This window comes from Palaemon carinicauda, chromosome 15, assembly GCF_036898095.1.
Source record: "Palaemon carinicauda isolate YSFRI2023 chromosome 15, ASM3689809v2, whole genome shotgun sequence".
Taxonomy (NCBI): domain Eukaryota; kingdom Metazoa; phylum Arthropoda; class Malacostraca; order Decapoda; family Palaemonidae; genus Palaemon; species Palaemon carinicauda.
In genome coordinates, this window is record NC_090739.1 from 13,761,968 (window position 1) to 13,781,181 (window position 19,214).

General features: G+C 42.4%; 1 protein-coding gene and 1 long non-coding RNA gene across 3 annotated transcripts in view; one reads left to right on the forward strand and one right to left on the reverse strand.

Annotated features, from left to right (window-relative positions):
- The window catches only part of LOC137654483 (uncharacterized), a 107,533-nt gene extending 89,527 nt beyond the window's left edge, over positions 1 to 18,006 (forward strand). The window contains exons 3-4 of the long non-coding RNA XR_011046640.1: positions 15,113 to 15,237; positions 17,868 to 18,006. This is a non-coding gene — a long non-coding RNA (uncharacterized lncRNA). The remainder of the gene's footprint in view (positions 1 to 15,112; positions 15,238 to 17,867) is intronic.
- Positions 15,282 to 19,214, reverse strand: part of LOC137654481 (uncharacterized) — a 69,243-nt gene continuing 65,310 nt past the window's right edge. For both annotated transcript variants that reach the window (XM_068388145.1, XM_068388146.1), the window contains exons 11-12: positions 17,887 to 17,994; positions 15,282 to 17,750 (exon numbers count right to left, since the gene is read on the reverse strand). In XM_068388145.1, the coding sequence (XP_068244246.1) occupies positions 17,487 to 17,750; positions 17,887 to 17,994 (372 nt within the window). In that variant the 3' untranslated portion in view covers positions 15,282 to 17,486. The remainder of the gene's footprint in view (positions 17,751 to 17,886; positions 17,995 to 19,214) is intronic.

Sequence of the window (19,214 nt, forward strand, 5' to 3'; positions counted from 1 at the left end):
TAAAGATTTGATAATGTGCATAATTTTTTCTTTTTTCTCTGTCAATCGTATAGTTAGATTTTAAATATTAAACTTAGCCGGTGAATATATAATAGCTGACGTCTCGGACGGCTCTACAGAAACACAAAAACTCGTGAGCGATAGCCATGAAGGTTGCGGGTGTGCCCACCAGCGCCGACTATCGGCCAGATACCGCATATACTTGTAAACAGCTCCAGTTCTTCTCTGTCGGTCTTGTCGACAAGTTGATTTCGCTCGCTGTTGACCTGGAGTTTTCGTCATTTTTGGTGAAGTACTTCTTTTTGGTTGTTTTGAGCTTTCGCAGTGACAGGTGTGTTTCTCTTCAATTAAAACTCTTGAACCCTTTTTTGGATAGTGTTTATTGTTGATGACTTTGGATTTGTTTTGGATTTTCTTTGACTGTTCAATATGGCTGACCCTTCTCCTATCCCTGGACCTAAATTTCGCAAATGTAATGCTAGGGATTGTAACAAACGTCTTCCCAAGGCCTCTCTCGACCCACATACCGTGTGTTCTAATTGCCGTGGTAAAACCTGCCAATTAGGAGATCGGTGTGATGAGTGCGTGGTCTTGTCGGAATTCGACTGGCTAGAGTTTGATAAATATTCTCGTAAGCTGGAGAGAGATAGGGTGAGAAGAAGCTCCTCTAGGTCGTTGGAATTTTCCTCTTCCCATGCCCCTGAACCTAATCCTTCCCCTGTAGTAGTTGTTCCTTAACCCTCTACTAGCACTCATGAACCGTCCATGCGGGATATGTTGCTTGCCATTCAAGCTTTGGGCGAGAGAGTTGAGTCCTTAGCATCGGACCGTAATCAACTCATGTCGGATGTGAATTTATTGAAGTGTCAGAGTGCCAAATCAGAAAATCGTGGGGATAAAGTGATAAGTGCGCAAAGTGTTTTTAGTGTTGCGACCGAGGGTTCGTCTGTTCGTGCTTGTCGTTCCCCTAGTCCGAGACCTCTTTCAGGCTCCCCTGCACCAGGGAGAAGTAATGTCGTAGGACTTAAGGGGACGAGAGGCTTTAACCAACGTACAGACGTTCCCTCTTTGGTATCGGGCGTGTCTCGTCAAGATCGCCCCTACCATAAGACGAGCGAGGCTGTTTTCTCCTCGTCTTCCGAAGGCTTCTCGCAAAAGAAACCTTGGCGCAAGGTTTCTAGACCCTTGAAGCGGAAGTCAGTCCCTTCAGGACAGGTCCAGCATCCTGGCTGTAGCCATTGGGACAGCTCTGACCCTTTGCAGTCGTCGGAAGACTGTTCGCCGATTAAACGTAAGCGTAACACGGGCTCCGAGAGTCTCAGCAAAGGCAATGTTTTGCCGACACAGACGTTACCATTGTCTCGGCCTGTCCCGACTCCCGTTGATCCTAAATGGGTTGTCCTGCAGGATATGCAGACTAAGCTTGCCTCCCTTATGGAGGAGTATACCGTTGAGCAGGTTCACGATGATCCTTGCTGTTACGCTGATCGAGACTCTGGCCGTCAGCCGCCCAAACGAGCTTTTACTCGTCCTTTTGACGTTATGAAACGTGATGTCGGTAGTTTGTCACGTCAGTCACGTGACTTGGATCCTCACTCGCTGCAGTCCCGTGTTGACTTTCAGCCGCTGCCGCAGCCTCGTGTTGACGTTCAGCCGCTGCCGCAGTCTCGTGTTGACGTTCAGGACGTTCGCCAACCAGCTCAGTTGCCTTGTTTTGACGTTGAGCGCCAAGCACCGCAGTCAAGGGTTGTTTTGACTGCTCAGTCTAGGCAGTCAAGGCAGTCTCGACTTGACGTCGAGCGTCCATCAACTCCTGTTGTTGTTGCTGGTCAGTCCTTTCAGCAGCGACATGACGTCGCTTCCTTGACTGCTACTGCTGCTCCTTTGCTTGTGGACTTTGCCTGTCAAGCATTGCCACCGCGGCAGGTCTCTCCTTTTCTTGAGACTCGACAATTGTCGGACGAGGTTCCTTCAGATGAGGATGTTGCTGATCCTCCGCCTACTGATATTCCTTTGGGTGTTTTATCAGACGGAGAAGAGCATAAAGCTGCTCAACCCTCTATGGACTTTAAGAAAATCATGATGATTTTTAAGGATCTTTTCCCAGACCATTTTGTAACTTCTGCTCCTCGTTCGCCTCCGTCAGAGTTTGCGCTAGGCCTAGCTACTTCGAAGCCTTCTTTTACTAAGCTAGTGCTCTCTCGCTCTTCTAATAGGGCTTTACGTTTGCTAGGCGACTGGTTGGTTACCAGGAGGAGTTTGGGGAAGACGGCCTTTGCTTTCCCTCCTTTTAAACTAGCTTCTAGAGCGAGCGTCTGGTATGACACGGGAGAAGTTCTCGGCTTGGGAGTCCCTGCCTCTGCCCAGGGAGACTTCTCAAGCCTCGTAGACTCTCCCCGTCGCCTGGCCATGAGACGCTCTAAAGTTTGTTGGTCCTCCTCGGACCTTGACCATCTCCTTAAAGGGGTTTACAGGGCCTTCGAAGTTTTTAACTTTTTAGATTGGTCTCTAGGAGCATTAAGCAGGAAGATCTCGTCGACCGACTGCCATTTGAGGCACCGTGGTCATGGTCACAGTCGGAAATTGTGCAGTTCTAATGATGATTTCCTCTTTGAGGACGTGCCCCACTTTTGGAGCAGGTTCCTATTCTCCGTGGTGGCTTTGGTAATGACTTCTTGGACCACTTCCTGTGGGAAAGGGTCTAGGCACCAGATACATGATGAAATCAGTTTTCTGGGGCGTTATTAAAGTCCTGCATACATTTCTAAGTAGTTCTGATGAGACAAGGAGGTGGTAAGACTATCTTTCATCTCCTGTTCCCTTCTCAAAGGATGGTTTGGCAACTTTGGAAGGTTCTCATTAAACTGCTAGCCTGCTATCTCCGGATTCAACCTCGAGACGGAGAAGGTTAGATGTACCTCTTTCCACTTCTCCTCGCAGGTGGGCGTAGCTAGAGATAATGGTTTGTATTTCTTTAGGATTGGGCAGGGTTTTCCCTCTTCGACTGCTCTCATGACACAGTCTAGGGCTTTCCCTGAAAGGGGAAAGGCTCAGGAGGAAGGAGCAATGAAGGTTGGATGCTTCTTGCTCAATGCCGAGACTTTTGAGTTAGTATATCCAGCCCCTTTCCGGGTCTTGGTAAGGATGGCTTGAGCCGTCATGTTCGAGGACAATGACTTCCTTCGGCATAGTCTCCTCACGGGATGTAGGTTCATCTCGCAGTCTCACATAGCAATCTGGGTACGCTGAAAGCTAGGCCAGAATTGAAGCTCTTCAAGGGGATTGGACCCCAACTTCTAGGAGATATAAAGCTTCCCATTCAATATGGGCATGTGTTCCGTCTACTTCCAGGGGTTGGTTCACAGCAGTGAGGGAGGTCAGATATTTTAAAGGGGCTTAGCGGAGCCCCTGAAAGCGCCAGGGCGTTTCCTTCCCTGTACCTCTTTCTTCATCTCTTTGAGATCTTGCTTATTCTCCTCTCGTTCCGTCCGGAACAGTGTTAGCGTCTGCTGGATCGACTCTAGGAGCGTTTCGCTCCTGCCGACCTGTCTAGCCAGTTGGGGAGTTGGGGCTGAAAAGGTTGAGGGCATAAGTTGATATGCCGGCACAATGAGCTGAGGGACCTCAGTCACCGTCAAAACGGATCCTTCTTCCTCCGTGGGTGGTTGAACCACTCCTTTTTTAGGGCCTTCTAGCAGTAGGTCCTGTCCGGTGTCAGTGGACACCTCTGATATCCTATCTTGGTGGATGTCTAAGCTTTGCAGTGTCTGTTGGTATCCGTGTCCACTGTCCGTTGGATAGAGGGATGCTGGAGGGATGCTGGACCTGTGCCTGAGGCACAAACGTATTCGATTGAGCTTTAGGGAACAGTAGGCACTAAATAGATTTGTTAGGTAGGTAAGGTCCCGGAGAGGAGTTCAGGAAGCCTCATACTCGCCTTTGGTGGGTTTCCCTTGCTGTATTCCTTGACTCCGTAGTGTTAAGGATATCTTTTTACAAAGCCGTTGGTCAGCAAGGTCAGGCGATTGGAGCAACCCTTCGGGTCCCAGAACCTCAGGGATTCAGATACGATGCAGCAGGGGCATAAAACCTGTACTTCATATGCCCATAAACGTCCTTACTCTTGTGGTTGCAGAATACAATTGTACACTTTGCCATTGGCTCCTCCTGTAAGAGAGAAAAAGGGTGAATGAGTACTAGATTGTTTATATAATTGATGTATATGTTTAAAATACGGGTCCCAGTACCTCAGGGATCCAGATACGATGCAGCAGGGGGCATGAGACCTGCACATGTTGCAGAACAGACTGCACACTTGACCTTAGCTTCCTCCTGTAAGGAAAGAAAGAGTGAAATGAGTATAGGGTAATTTATCTCACTGATAAATTTACACATGCATAAATAGTATACTTTACTATTATTTATCATAGCTCAGGATAGTAAGCTAGAAAAGAAATAGAAAAGACACATATCTGTGTTTCCCCTCCAGGCAATTGCTGTGACCTACAATATTAATATTTTTATTTTACTTATCAGGGAAATTACAGAGTTGAATAACTCTCGTACGTAGAGCCGGAATCAGTGGATACTAACACTAACTCCACCTTGTAAAATATTAATACTGATAGGTAATCATTGGTGTTCCGATGATCTAGGATTCATCAGAATGTTGAAGGGATACTTCACCTCAACATTTTTTAAAACAGTCTCAGCAATGGACTGTGAAAGGATACACAGAGTATGTTGGAAATTTCATACTACTGTATCATTAGATACTGTAGTTTTCTAACTGCTGTACTGTTATACTGCAGGAATACTGGCTACTGTATTGTCTTATACTGTAGTTTTGCTGGTATGCTACCGGGTTAGGCTAGTAGCTGGCGGCACTAGCTGACAGAGAGAGAAAGAATGGAAAGAAGGACTGCCATAATACTGTAGTTTAGTACAATAATTAGGGGTGTAGGGACTACTGTCTCTACTGCCTTCTTTCCAGAATGAGGATTCAAATGGAAGGGGAGGAATACATTGATTCTAGCTTCCATCCAGCCACAATTTCTGTTGCCGGCTGTAATGCCGGTTACAGGGTTTGTGGATGGCAGTCCAAGAGAGGACTGAAGAATACTCAAAAGGGTTTCCCACCGGCAGCCGCCAGGGCTGGCTCAACCTTTCCCGGAGCTTAGGTTCCGTTAGGGAGATGGTCGAAGCTGCAGCCTAACCGCCTTTGTAGGAGCCCAGCCGGTAACCCAGTCAGCCCGGCAAGCGGGGTGATTGTAGAATACTGGCCACAGGAATCTTGACGACTAGGCCATCACTAGAGGACAGAAGGGGAAGGGAAAGGGTCTTATATTTTACAAAGAAAGGTGGTGGCAGGTATGCCTCCTACTTTCGGCTATAAGTCAAAGAAACATGGTTTCCTATACCAGCGCCGTCTTGGGCGGCAGAGGAATAACGATTCCCCAGCCTGAGACATTGCCAGATATAAGACATGTCTTCTAGTCTACAAGGGAGAAAGGTGGCGGCAATTATACCACCACTTCGGTTGTGGACTAGGGAAGCCGAACTTCCTATGCCGACAACAATGTAACCGGCAGAGGAATAACTATTCCCATATCGGTACCGTTGTCGGCAACAAGACAGAATACCCTGAGTTACTGTCGTATTCCAAAGCCGGGTTACTCGATGGCAAAGAAGATCGACAGAAAACACTATCCAAGTCAAGCTGGAGTACACTACTCAATGGCGATGATAGAAGATAGGGTTGTCGCCTGGGCTGGCGGCACTCAGGGGGAAGAAAGGGTTTAACCTCATTTCTCTAAAAGAGAAGCGTATCAAATTATACTAATAATTCTAGGAGATATTTATCTCCGATTGAATTAATAAAATGATACAAGAGGTTAAACGGGGAATAACGTTACTAAAGTAAACTAAAACGAGTTAGGGTAACCTAACCCGAGTCGGGATCTCGGCTATGCTAGTACCACCGAGGCCCTATCGTCAACGATAGAAACGTTATTAGGAAGAGGAAATATTGGAAGGAAGAGTTTATCCTCATTTCTCTAAAAGAGAAGCGTATCGAATTATAATAGTAATTATAGGATATATATACAGTATATCTCCGACCGAATTAATAAAAACAATACAAGATGTTAAACGGGGGATAAAGTTACTAAAGTCTACTAAAACGAGTTAGGTTAACCTAACCCGAGTTGGGATCTCGGCTACGCTAGTACCACCGAGGCCCTATCGTATACGATCGAAACTTTTAATAGGAAGAGGAAATACTTTTAAAGGAATAGTTACGCCATAGTAGTACTGGGAGGGGATCCACTGGGTAACCTTGATATCGGCTCCCCTTCAAACTTGCCACTCTTCCCTCTCAAAGCAAAAACTCTATTCGGGGTGAAGATTGCTAAGTGTCGTATCAAGAAATACGTCCCCTGATATTATGCGATATCCTTAAAAGTTATATTAAGGATACTCGCGCCAGGAGTTAGAATTCTGGAGACCTGTGGTCAATTCTCTGGGAGTATCACTGTAGTCAAATATCCCTTTGAAAGCTACATAAAGCAACCTTCCATCAGGACGACATGGCTGAGACCAAAAATGCATTTACATAATCGGGTAACATTACCAATTCTCCATCAAGGGCTAAAGGAACCTGTTCTTGCTAACTTAAGCAAAATATCAGATAACTTTGGAGCTAAGAAATCTGCAGTCTATAAAAAACAGGAAAAATACCATTTGGGTCTACAGTGAACCCTCGTTTATCGCGGTAGATAGGTTCCAGACGCGGGCGCGATAGGTGAAAATCCGCGAAGTAGTGACAGCATATTTACCTATTTATTTAACATGTATATTCGGACTTTTAAAACCTTCCCTTGTACGTAGTACTGTTAACAAACCACCCTTTAATGTACAGAACACTTAATGCATGTACTACAGCACCCTAAACTAAAACAGGCACAAATATTAAAGGCGATTTTATATCATGTGTTTCCTAAACACCTAAAAAGCACGATAAAAAATGGCAACCAATGTTTTGTTTACGTTCATCTCTGATCATAATGAAGAAACAAACTCATTTAGTGTACACATATATGTACGTATGGTTAGTTTTTGCATCGATTATATTGATTATACAGTACTGTATGTTGATTTTTTTATTACCAATGTTTTAGTTTACGTATTTTTCTTAGGACTTCCAAATGAAATCTTTTTCTTTATGACGCCGCCTGAAACGACGGCGTGTACGCTCAGTAAACAACCACGCTCAGAACAAACAAGGCATTTAACACGCATGATGATAGTGATAAATAATGATACAGTACATACAGTATTTACAGTAAAAGCATTTACAAAATATGTTACCTTACAAATATAAATTATACAGTACTTGTACGTAGCAAAGCAGGAAAACAATTTGAGAGAGAGAGAGAGAGAGAGAGAGAGAGAGAGAGAGAGAGAGAGAGAGAGAGAGAGAGAGAGAGAGAGAGAGAGAGAGAGAAAGAGAGATTGTTTTACGTACGTAAATGTAAATTTTAAACAAAAAAAATATGATAGGTTACAACATGTACTGTAGACTTTTAAAACCTTCCCTTTAACTTAATGCATACAGTACGTACATTACTAAACTATAAAACAGGTTAAAGTAAAAAATAAAGATTGTTACTGTACTCACCACGAAAGAAGTTCAAGAAAAACTTGAATGACGATGGCGATGAATTTGCTGCACAGTAGAAATGATGATGATGAAGCTGATGATGTGTTCTACTGTGCAGTCAATGATAGTATTTTACGTCTCTTCAGACGGAGGTGTCTTTTCCTGGGACACCTCTTCAACTTCTTCAATTTCTTCCGAAGGCGTACTAGCAGGAGGAACTGGCTCTTTTTTGCGAGGCTGAAAAAACATTGTGATCGGAAGTTGTTGCCGCTGCTTCTTTTTTCGATCCAAGAGCATCCTGTAGGGAGTCGTGATGTCATCAACCTTGTTGCAGAATTGCATCGAGCGAACCATATCCTCGTCCCACTCTTGCAACATTTCTTTCGCCTCCTTCATATGGTTGCAGAACTTGGCGAGCCGTTCTAATGTTAAGCCCGTTTCTTCGACATTTTCTTGGGTCTCTTCCTGGGTACCCTCACTCTCTTCCTCACTTGCCGATTTCGTCAGGTCTTCGAGGTCTGCGTCAGTTAGGGGCTGGGAATGGCAGTCCAACAACTCGTCGACGTCTTCAGTCGTCATGTCGCCAAACCCGTCACCCCCAATTATGGCAGCCAACTGCACAGATTTCCGTATTGCAGAGTGTTGGATTTCCGACGGAGTAAATCCCTTGTCGTCGTAAACAATATCGGGCCACAGCTTCTTCCAGCTCGCATTTACGGTTGCAGGTTTCATCTCTTGAAGTGCCTTTTGAATATTCTGCAGGCACGTGGCTATGGTGTACTGCCGCCAGTACGCCTTCAAGTTGAAGTCTTCATCCTCGTCATCTTGGGCAGCATCCACACACGCAACGAGGTCCGCCAAGGTATTCTTCGTGTAGAGGGCCTTGAACGCCCTGATAACCCCCTGGTCCATTGGTTGAATTAATGACGTGGTGTTGGGTGGCAGGAACTCAACCTGAACGCCCTCACGCGACAGGTCAGTTGCGTGTCCACCAGCGTTATCCATAAGGAGAAGGATCTTGAATGGCAAGCCCTTCTCTAAGAGATATTCATGGACTTGCAGGATGAAACACTGGTGGAACCAGTTGGAGGTCAGCATCTTCGTAATCCATGCTTTTTGATTATGCATCCAGTACACGGGAAGGAGATTCTTATTTTTGTTTTTCAAAGCGCGAGGATTTTTCGACTTATAAATAAGCCCCGGCTTTAACAAAAATCCAGCAGCATTGCCACACATCACGAGGGTAACGCGATCCTTGAATGCCTTAAAGCCAGAGGCTTTGGCTTCCTCTTTGAACAGGAAAGTTCGCGACGGCATTCTCTTCCAAAACAAGCCGGTTTCATCCATATTAAACACTTGTTCCGGCTTGTATCCACCTTCAGCGATAATGTTCTTGAAAGTCTGGTTCACGTAAGTTTCAGCAGCGGCAGTGTCAGCGGAAGCAGACTCCCCATGCAGGGAAACGCTTTTCAGGGCGAAGCGTTTCTGAAACTTCGCGAACCATCCTTTGCTGGCGGAAAAACGTTGTTTCTGACGCTGGGAATCAGTGGAGGTCCCTGGTTGAGGATCATCTACATCATCATCTTCTTCAGCATGGTCGCCATCGTCGTCATGAGGTTCCTTTGCCGCAAAATTCTCATACAAGCTCAAAGCCTTTGTTCGGATGGTGTTCGTATCCAACGCTATGTTCTTCTTCCGACAGTCGGCAATCCACACAGCTAAAGCACCTTCCATGCGTACGGTCGTTTTATTACGCGTTGTAACGACTCGCTTCGCTGATCTGCTAAAGGTGATTGCAGCAGTCTTTCTAATGTTCGCCTCGTCCTTCTTGATGTAGCGAACGGTGGATTCGTTGATGCCAAAATGGCGGCCGGCGGCCGCGTAACTTCTACCATCTTTTAACATGTCGAGAAGCGTAACCTTCTCAGCTATCGTCATCATTCTTCGGTGGCGTTTAGGCTCACTACCAGCCTTACTAGAAGCAGAACGCTTGGGAGCCATTGTAACAGAAAGTTCAACAAAAAGTTCAACTTAAAACAGTCGCACACAGCACAGATTAAACTTCACAAAGTTAAGAACGTCTACTCAGCAATACGCGGAAAGAGAAAGTGAACGATGCAGCCCCGCGAGAACTTTGATGCTGCGGGTAGAAGATGCGGGCAAAACACCAATCACAGGCTAGATAACAAAACTTGAGTTTTGATTCGTCATCTATCAGCGCTTGAACCAATCACAACCCGTCTTACAGTACATGGTGCGTTGGTTACTCATAGAAGATGCCCCGAGCATACTGAACGTACGTAGATTAAGTACAATACCGTAATAATAATAAATAATGATAATAATACTGTACAGTAATAATAATAATAATAATGATTAATAATAATAACAATAATAATTTTATTAACAACAACAACAATAATAATAATAATAACAATAATAATAAAAATTTACGTACGTACGCTATTTTACGCCTCTCTCTCTCTCTCTCTCTCTCTCTCTCTTTCTCTCTCTCTCTCTCGTACGCTTACAGTACTTATTTGAAATGTGATTTTTGCAACAAAGAATATTATTGGATGCAGTACTGAACTACGTACGTATACATACAAAAGATTCATGGAAAAGAAGCACATCCATTACAGTACACACCATTCTAATATGGTATGACTGCATCTGATTTGCGTTTCATGTTCGATTTAATTTTACTATGTACTGAATTATCGTATGATCACATTCTCTTTTCGTGTTTTATTTCTTTCTGTGCTGAATTATATATCATATGTAATGCAATGAACAATCAGTAAGAGCAGATATTACTAATTACAGTATTAATGGAATTACAGGTAACAAAATATCGTATTTGGTTATCTTCAGATTTCGCGGTATTTTCGAATTTTCCGGAAAATCCGCGATATGTATATATATATGGGTTATGGGAAAACCCCGCGAAGTGGTGAATCCGCGATTGTCGAACCGCGAAGTAGCGAGGGTTCACTGTACACCTCCATAAGCATCAAGGTCCATGAAGAGAGCTTTAATTTCACGAGATCGGAAAGCTAAAGAGGAATGAGGAAGATAGTTTCTCAATACTCTGATTACTGTACTGTCAAACTTATTAGCCAAAAGAGTTGCCTTTTCGTTTGGACAGTAAGTAACAGAGCCATCTATTTCAAGCAAAGGAGAAACTGTTGCGGCTACACCTAAGAGTGCAGATTTAAGGGTAGTCCACCACTTGTGTTCCTTGGTTGTACCAGAAAGGGTTTCTTGTATGGTTAATTTGTATTTAATTTCATCATCATCATCTCCTCCTCCCACGCCTATCGACGCAGAGCGTCTGTTAGATTTTCCCAGTCGTCTCCATCTTGAGCTTTCAAATCAATACTTCTCCATTCCTTTTCAGTTCAAGCATAAATTCTCTCAGCAAAAGCCCTAAGCTGAGTATAGTTATTCCAAGTCAAATTTGATCTGTTACCCTTCCAAATATGATAGGACTGATGGTTCTCCAACTAAGCTTGTCCACACTCATCATTGAACCAGGATTTCTCTTTCACTTGGTACTTTAGCACACAAGAAGAGATACGTCTATCAATTATGTAGACTGGATTCTCATTTAAAGGAACAACAGGTTTAACACTATTATACAATTGTGACCAATTTAAGCCCAGAAGATAACTCAAAATGCCATTCCAGTCTGCTTGAGATTTTATATAAATCTTACACAAGTATGATTATCACACATTCAGGACAGACTGCTCAGTCTTCACTACTAATGAAATCAAGGCATGATCAGATGTCCAAACTGGAGAACCAATCTTACTTGTTATAACGCAAGGGAGTCTGTGTATTCAAGGGCCAAGCAGTTACCAGACCTGTGAGTAGCTTCACTTATGATTTGCTACTAGCCTGATTCAGAGGCAAAGTCCGAAGCTCTTAAGCCTTGGTGATCAGTAGGAGAAACAGAATTTAACCACTCCCTATGATGAGCATTGAAATCGCCAACAAAAACAAAAAAGGCCTTTTTGGGCTTGGGCCATGTCATCCTGATGGAAGGGTTCCTTTAGGTAGCCTTCTAAGGGATATTTGCTACAGTGATACTCCCAGAGAAATAAACCGAAGGTCTCCAAGATTCTAACTCCTGGCGTGAGTATCCAATTAAGGATATCGCATAATATCAGGGGACGTATTTTTTAGATGCGACACATAGCAGTCTTCACCCCGAATAGATTTAACTCTTTGATGTAAGGGGGAAGATGTGGCAAAAGAAAGGGGTGCCGATCTAGGTACCTGGTGGACCTCCTATCCTTACTACTACTGGCCGCCATTCCTTTACTTGTAGTGCTATAAGCTAGGTGTTCTCCCAATGTTTTCCCGGTGTTTAGTTGCAATCTCCAGCATCTTCATCTTCTGGAAAGTTGAGTATTAATTCTTTCCTGTGTATAATTTTAGGCTCCCTTACAGTTAAATTCCAATAATTTAAGTGTGTTTGGTTGAGCTTTGCCACGAACCGGAGGCAGCCATTTTACGACTGTAGTCGCCCGTTACTGGTGCACTTTATTTAGTCAGTAGGGCGACATTTCCCAGTATTAAACTACAATATTAGCTAGTTAGGCAAATTCTACAAGTGAAAATTTTCCATACATATATATTATTCCTCTTCCTATTATGTAACTTTACTTTTCGTATGCGGCGGGAACCCCGAGGGTACCAATCTTGGCTGAGGATCCTACCAGAGCTAGGCTAGCCTCGCTCATATATACGTTAGTAAAGTAATTCCCCATGTTTAGCGTCACCCTATCGTTCCTTATTGATTCGGATGAGAACTTACATTCTCTAGAATCTTTGGATTAGGTTCGATATACATTCTCTCAGAGAAAAGAGGCTAAACCCTTCCTGAGTGCTGCCGCCACTACAGGCAGCAACCACTGTCTGTCTTCATTGCTGCTGAGTAGAAAAGAGTTCTGGCTTTGAGTTAGATAGTAATCAACTCAGGGTGCCCTTGTCTTCCCGCCGACGATGTCGCCAGCAAAGGAACCATGTTTCCTCTGCCGCCAACGATGTCGTCAGCACAGGAAGCCATGCTTCCTCAGTTCACTGTTGAAGGTAGGCGGCATACCTGCCCCCGCCTCTCATTTCAGTGAACTATAGGACCCTTACCCTTCCCCCTTCTGTCCTTTAGTGACGTCATAGCCGTAACAACACTCACCGCTATTCTGACAGTCATCCCGGCTTGCTAGGTTGATTGCGTTACTGGCTGGTACCCTGCCGGTAGCAGTTAGTTCAGCTGCCTCGGCCACCTTCGAGAAGTCCTCAGCCATCTTTTGGTCCGCCATCCATAATTATTGCCGCCTATACTGCCGGCGGCAGGCCTTTTCTGGATGGTTGGAAACCAGAATCAGATAGATTCTTACCCCTTCCATTGGAACTCTCATTCTGGCAAGGAGACAGCAGGCGGCCTGATAGTCCTCCTACACTTCCAATTATTGTGCTAAACCAAAATAATAGGAAACTCTCCTTCCTTAATGCTTTCTCTCTCTCTCTCTCTCTCTCTATCAGTTAGTGCCGCCAGGTACTAACCTAACCCCGGCAGTGCCACCGGTTGAACTACAGTATAGAAGTATACTGTAGTACTGTACACATATTTTATAACATACTGTGTTTCCTATCACAGTTTATTGATGGGACCACGATAATATGTTGAGGTCTGAGTACTCCCTCAACACCCAGATGGTTTTTTTGATCATCGGGACCCTAAAAATCACTGATCAGTATTAATATATATTACAGGTGGATAATGTTAGTATAGACACTTTCTAACTCTAGTTCCTAGAGTTTCTTCTATCTTGTATTCTCCCTACCAGGGAAAACAAATATTATTACTGACGGAGGTCTCAGCAATGGCCTGGGAGAGGAAACACAGATATGTGTCTTTTCTACTTCCTTTCAAGCTTACTATCGTAAGCTGTTATATACATTAGTGATTACTATTGTTAATAAAATTGTATGCTTTTATATCAATGATATAAAAACCATGATACTCATTGAGCCCTTTTCCTTTACAGGAGGAGCTGATGGAGAAGTGTGCAGCCTTGTTCTGCAACCACAAGGGTAAAGACTTTTGTGGACACACGATGTGCAGGACTCATGCCCCTCCTGTATCGTGTTGGGAGTCCTAAAGTATTAGGACCCGAAGGGTTGCCCCACCTGCTCAACCCTGCTGGCCAACGGCTTCGGAGATGCCCTCCCAGTCAACTTAGAGACTAGGGACACAGCAAGGGAGACCCTTCGCAAGTGGTTAAGAGGGTTCCAAAAGAACTCTCCGGGACCATACCAACCCAAAGACTTCCTAAGGTGCCTTCTGTTCCCCAAAGGCTCTACCAAACGCGGTAGTGCCCCAGGAACAGGTCCAGCCTCCTCTCGTACAAATGAAGATCGACACGGACATAAACAAGGCACTGGAAGGCATGGACATCCACCAAGAAAGGATGTCATTAGTATCCACTGACACGGAACAGGACCTATTGTAAGGAGGCCCTGAAGAAGACGTGGAACAACCATGAACGAAAGAAGAAGGATCCGTTTCCACAGTAACTGAAGACCCTCAGTTTGCCGTGTCGGCATACCAACCTATGCCGTCAACCTCTTCAGCCCCTACTCCTCAACCAGCTGCACAGGTCGACAAGAGCGAAGCGATCCTCACGTCAATCCAGTGGATGTTGGAATCATTTCAGAAGGAACAGGAAACGATGAAGCAGTCTATCAAGCAACAGCAGATACTGCTACAGGAAAGGGCGGACTGCCCTGGATCTTCCAGGGCCTCCACTAAGAAGCCCCTTAGAGTGTTGGATCTCCCTCACCCTTTCACAATTGCTCAAGCCGTAATCTCTCATGGGGATCTAGTGAAGTGATAGGATGCGCTCTTACACAGCCCGTGTGAAGCATAAGTTGCAACCTAAGTCAGTTGGTCTTGTGTTTCCACCTACCTAAACGTGAATGTCCATAAGTAAAGAGCTGAAAGGTTTGTATTTGGTGCCTGAACAAATGACAAATCTGGAAATAATTTTTATTTTTCCTAACCATACAAACCTGAAGCTCTTTACGCATACTGGCCTGCCATCATCTAACCTCCCCAGGAAGTCCTGCCTGCAATTGCAAAGTGACTTTTGTTAGCTATTAAGTATGAGCAGTGTGGTTGGTCTACCCACCCGCCAACGGGCGGAGAGTAGCAGCACCTCCCTAAAAGTTTCACGGCTATTTTCAGCTGTCGCCGAATTATATCTCGATAGTAAAGAGCTTACAGTTTGTATGGTTAGGAAAAATACATTTTTAAATGTCATATTTTCACTCTTCTTAGTATAATAGTGTATATACAGATATATAATTCTTTACAGGCATGTGACCATTCTTAGTACTGTATTATAAAGAGTATTCTGATTATGTATTTTCTTTTTACAGTTATATGTCAAGTAGTGAAGGAAAATCATTGAGCAGTCACTTTCAAGTTAATTTCATCCCTTTTTTGCCAATTTAGCCTTGTTTCCTCCTACAAGCTGCCCTGGGAAATATTAGCTGGATCACAGGTAAGGTATTCTGACTTTTTTTTTTTTTTTTGTGGGGGGGGGGGGGTAGCACTAATGGTAACTGGGTTGCAAAAAGGTGAATGATCTGCCTCATGTCATAGATCCCATCATTGGTAGCATCAGTTCAATTAGTACCGTGTTAACAGCCAAATCTGAGGATGAGATAGGTGGAATGGGGAAAATAGAGCTGAGATACAACATAAGCAAAGCAAAGGTAATGGTGATGGGAAAGTAAGTCAAAAAAATATGCAATCAGGCCACATTATTGCTCTGGGTGTGTGGAAGTGAGCCCTGCACCAAATTTAAGTCAGATGGTGTCACAAGAGGTGCTCTGCTTCATGCAATGGACTTGACGAAACAAGATTTTAGATGCCTAAATTGTATATCAAGAAATCTGGGACGATGAAAGAGAGAATGATGGAAGACAGAAGAGGTAACACGTTTTAGTTAACTTGGTGACATAATGGACTACAGAGTAGGGGTGAAAGCTCCCAACAAGAGATTGTAGAAAGAAGGAAATGGGAGATATTGCCAGATAATGCCAATTACTTGAATAAAAACATAATTGGAATGAAAGCCTGTAGTACTCTATTCAGCAGAAACTGGAATTGACATTAAAAATGAAGGAATTTTGACATGGTGCGATTTTAGGAAGTTGGATTCGTTGGTGGAGTATGGAGGGAAGATCACCTTACGAATAGAGAGTTCTGATGTTTTGGAACTGATAAAAATGCAGAAAACTCAAACATAAGGTTTGTTAAAGGGAATAGATGACAGATGGTCAGACATGAAATTGTGGAAGAGGTAAAGGAAGACTTAAGGAAGCAGAGAGAACATGATAGGAGAATAGAAATAACTTATTAAATGTCTAACCTAAAAAGGGATATGCTTAAATAAAATTTTGTATAATTTTTATTGGTCCATGAATATAGAACAAGTATTATCAACTTAAGAAATAAACCATTACTCTATGTACGAATAGTTGTTCCACTTATTACAGTATATAGTAGAATACTATACGTGAGCTTGCAGCTCATAAATCGGATTTAAGAAACGTATGAATAAACAACTTTTTTATGTTAGAGCATAGACTTCAGCCAAATCTTATTTGTGGCATGTTTGTGTAAACAATATGATCACATACTAAATATATTGCCATAGAAGCACCGTTACTTTGTATGTTTCCGCTGAAGTTTTCACTTTGAAATCTGAGTTTTTGACGAAATTACAACACATTCAATTTTGTCTGTTTTGCAGAGGTTGAGAGAGATTGTATATAATTTTAAATGTCAAATTAAAAGTAATCAAATTCAAAATTCACAGGAGCATTATTAGTGCATTCCTCAGGAAAATCAAAGTCAAAACTAAGTGATTCTGTGAGCAATATGTACTCAAAGAAGGAATAAAGAATAGCAAGCAAAAAAAAAAAAAAAAATTTTGCAAATGCAGTCTTTTGGAAAGACTGGTAAGGAACTTAATTAGGCTCTTTACAAAAAAATCTTACTTAAGCCTGTACATCTGGAAATCAATTATACTGTACTGTACATTTAAATATTAACAATTTCATTATAAAAAGAAATGTCCATATTTTCATCATGATACATACAATAGTAACAATTTTTCAGTGGGCTTGTGAATTTCATAGATACAACAGGTAAATTGTAACGTAAGGAACGTTAAAGCCTTGAATCAAGATAATTGGGGAATACATTTGGTGGAATATTTGTACTGAATGTATGCAAATCTAGCAAAATAAGTCACTTAAGTGAAGCTTATTTCTCTTTAACTGGAAATACCTGCATCATAAATTTAAACTCTGCAGCTCTGAGTTTAGTCATGCACATCTACCAATATTTACATATTTCCCCATAAGTTTTGATCTCTACCTTTTCACCATCCAATAGAATATAAAAGTTTTGTTCTACTATTTCACCAGCCAATAAAATCTCAGACCTGGTGTATTGTGAAGTACAAAATTGAATTTTAAATGGGTTTCAAAATTTCCAATTTCATTTTAAAACAAATTTGTATAATTCCGATTTATTTTTAATATAAAGTGCAATATATTCTGAAAGCGATAACAACAGTTCTGAGTCTTCTAAAGAATGAAATATCTACACTTAAATATAATAACTACCATTCCCATTGAAATATGAAATAAACATTACATTGCCAATTTAACCAACACACAATTCATTACATGACTTTATCATTACATTAATAATTATTAGTAGTAGTAAATTACATAATTACATATCATTGCTTGATTGTGGTTCTTGTTTGGTAACTACCTGAAGGGTAACATTTTCAACTATATGGTGAACTGCAGTATCTGCCTGGGTACTAACATGTGAATGGGAGCTAACATGTCCATCAAATCCCCCTTCACCTTCTGTAAAACCCTCTCCTTCTGTGAAAGCAGTTTCTCCTTCTGTTTCCATTCCATCTGCAACAACACACTCTTGCGCATCTGTATCGTCATCACATAAATCAGAGTCTGCCAGGACAGCAACCTGCAAAGATTAATTTGTCATTAGGAATACTAACATGTTAATTGGTCTATACACCAAAAAATTATTTTAATGATTTTTCTATTTTTTTTTTTACTTATAGATACAATTATCTTGCAGGTAAAAAGACCACATCTACCTGAGCCAATATATCAGCAGGTGCAGCCTCTCCATCAACCAGTCTTCCTTCAGCTCTTAAGCGCTCTTCGGCTCTCATTTGATACCACTCTCTTCGTATCTCTTCCTCCTTAGATGAGAAATGTCATGAAAATTAGTTATTTGTTATTAACAAAATAAAATCCCTTGCGAATAAAAAATTTAAGATGAATGTAATGACCATAATTCATAATCAGAAATAAAATTTCATTGTGACCAACTATCTGGAAATCAATTATACTGTACTGTACATTTAAATATTAACAATTTCATTATAAAAAGAAATGTCCATATTTTCATCATGATACATACAATAGTAACAATTTTTCAGTGGGCTTGTGAATTTCATAGATACAACAGGTAAATTGTAACGTAACGTATAATTCATAATCAGAAATAAAATTTCATTGTGACCAACTATTGTTAGACACTCTTCAATATGATTAAGTTCCAGCTAGTCTACAGATCTTAATAGTATTTTAAAGCAATACTGTATATAAGATTTTGGTTAGGAGGTGAGAAATTCATTGTAAAACCATGGTATAAATAACAAATTTTAAGTAATTTGTATTTTTCCTAACAGTATTTACCTCGAACTACTTTCTTAGGAGTATCTGGGATCTCCTCCCAACCGACCAGAGTTTTGTGTAGTTTACCCTAGTCCCGTTTTCTAGGAGGGGTAACCTCAGGTGGAGTGATACGCGCCCTGAGGCTAACGCCGGGTCAGAGAGCATGCTTGCTCAGGTCTCGATCTCCAGTAAGTTCTTGATAGCTTGGGTATCTATGAAGTCCAGCAAGGCACTCGGGGTAGGATGGGCGGGCCATTACCCGAAAGTAGTTCGAGGTAAGTACTGTTAGGAAAAATACAAATTACTTAAAATTTGTGATTTGTTCCAACACCGAGTACTTACCTCGAACTACTTTCTTAGGAGACTTATACCTTAGGAGGTGGGAGTGTCCTTCAGGACCTAGAGACCGTGACGAGTATAGAAGAGAAACCTAGGTAGGAGACTAGGTTCTGCTGACCTCAAAGAAAACACGAGAAAATAGGGAAAACTACGCAAAAAACCATCTTAGTGTCTAAGTAACTCACTTCTGCAAGAATCCTAGGAGACATGTCCTTCCAATGATAGTGTATCCCATGGCAGTTTCAGGGGGCTACCAGAGTCATTTCCGGTAAGGGAATAGGGGAAGGAAGAACAAGGGGGCTCAGGAAGGAATCTGTGTCTCTTGGACTTACTACCCGCAGTTACCACTGGGGCTACACCTATAAACCGTTTGGAGCGCGGAAATGATGAGACTGAGTAAGAA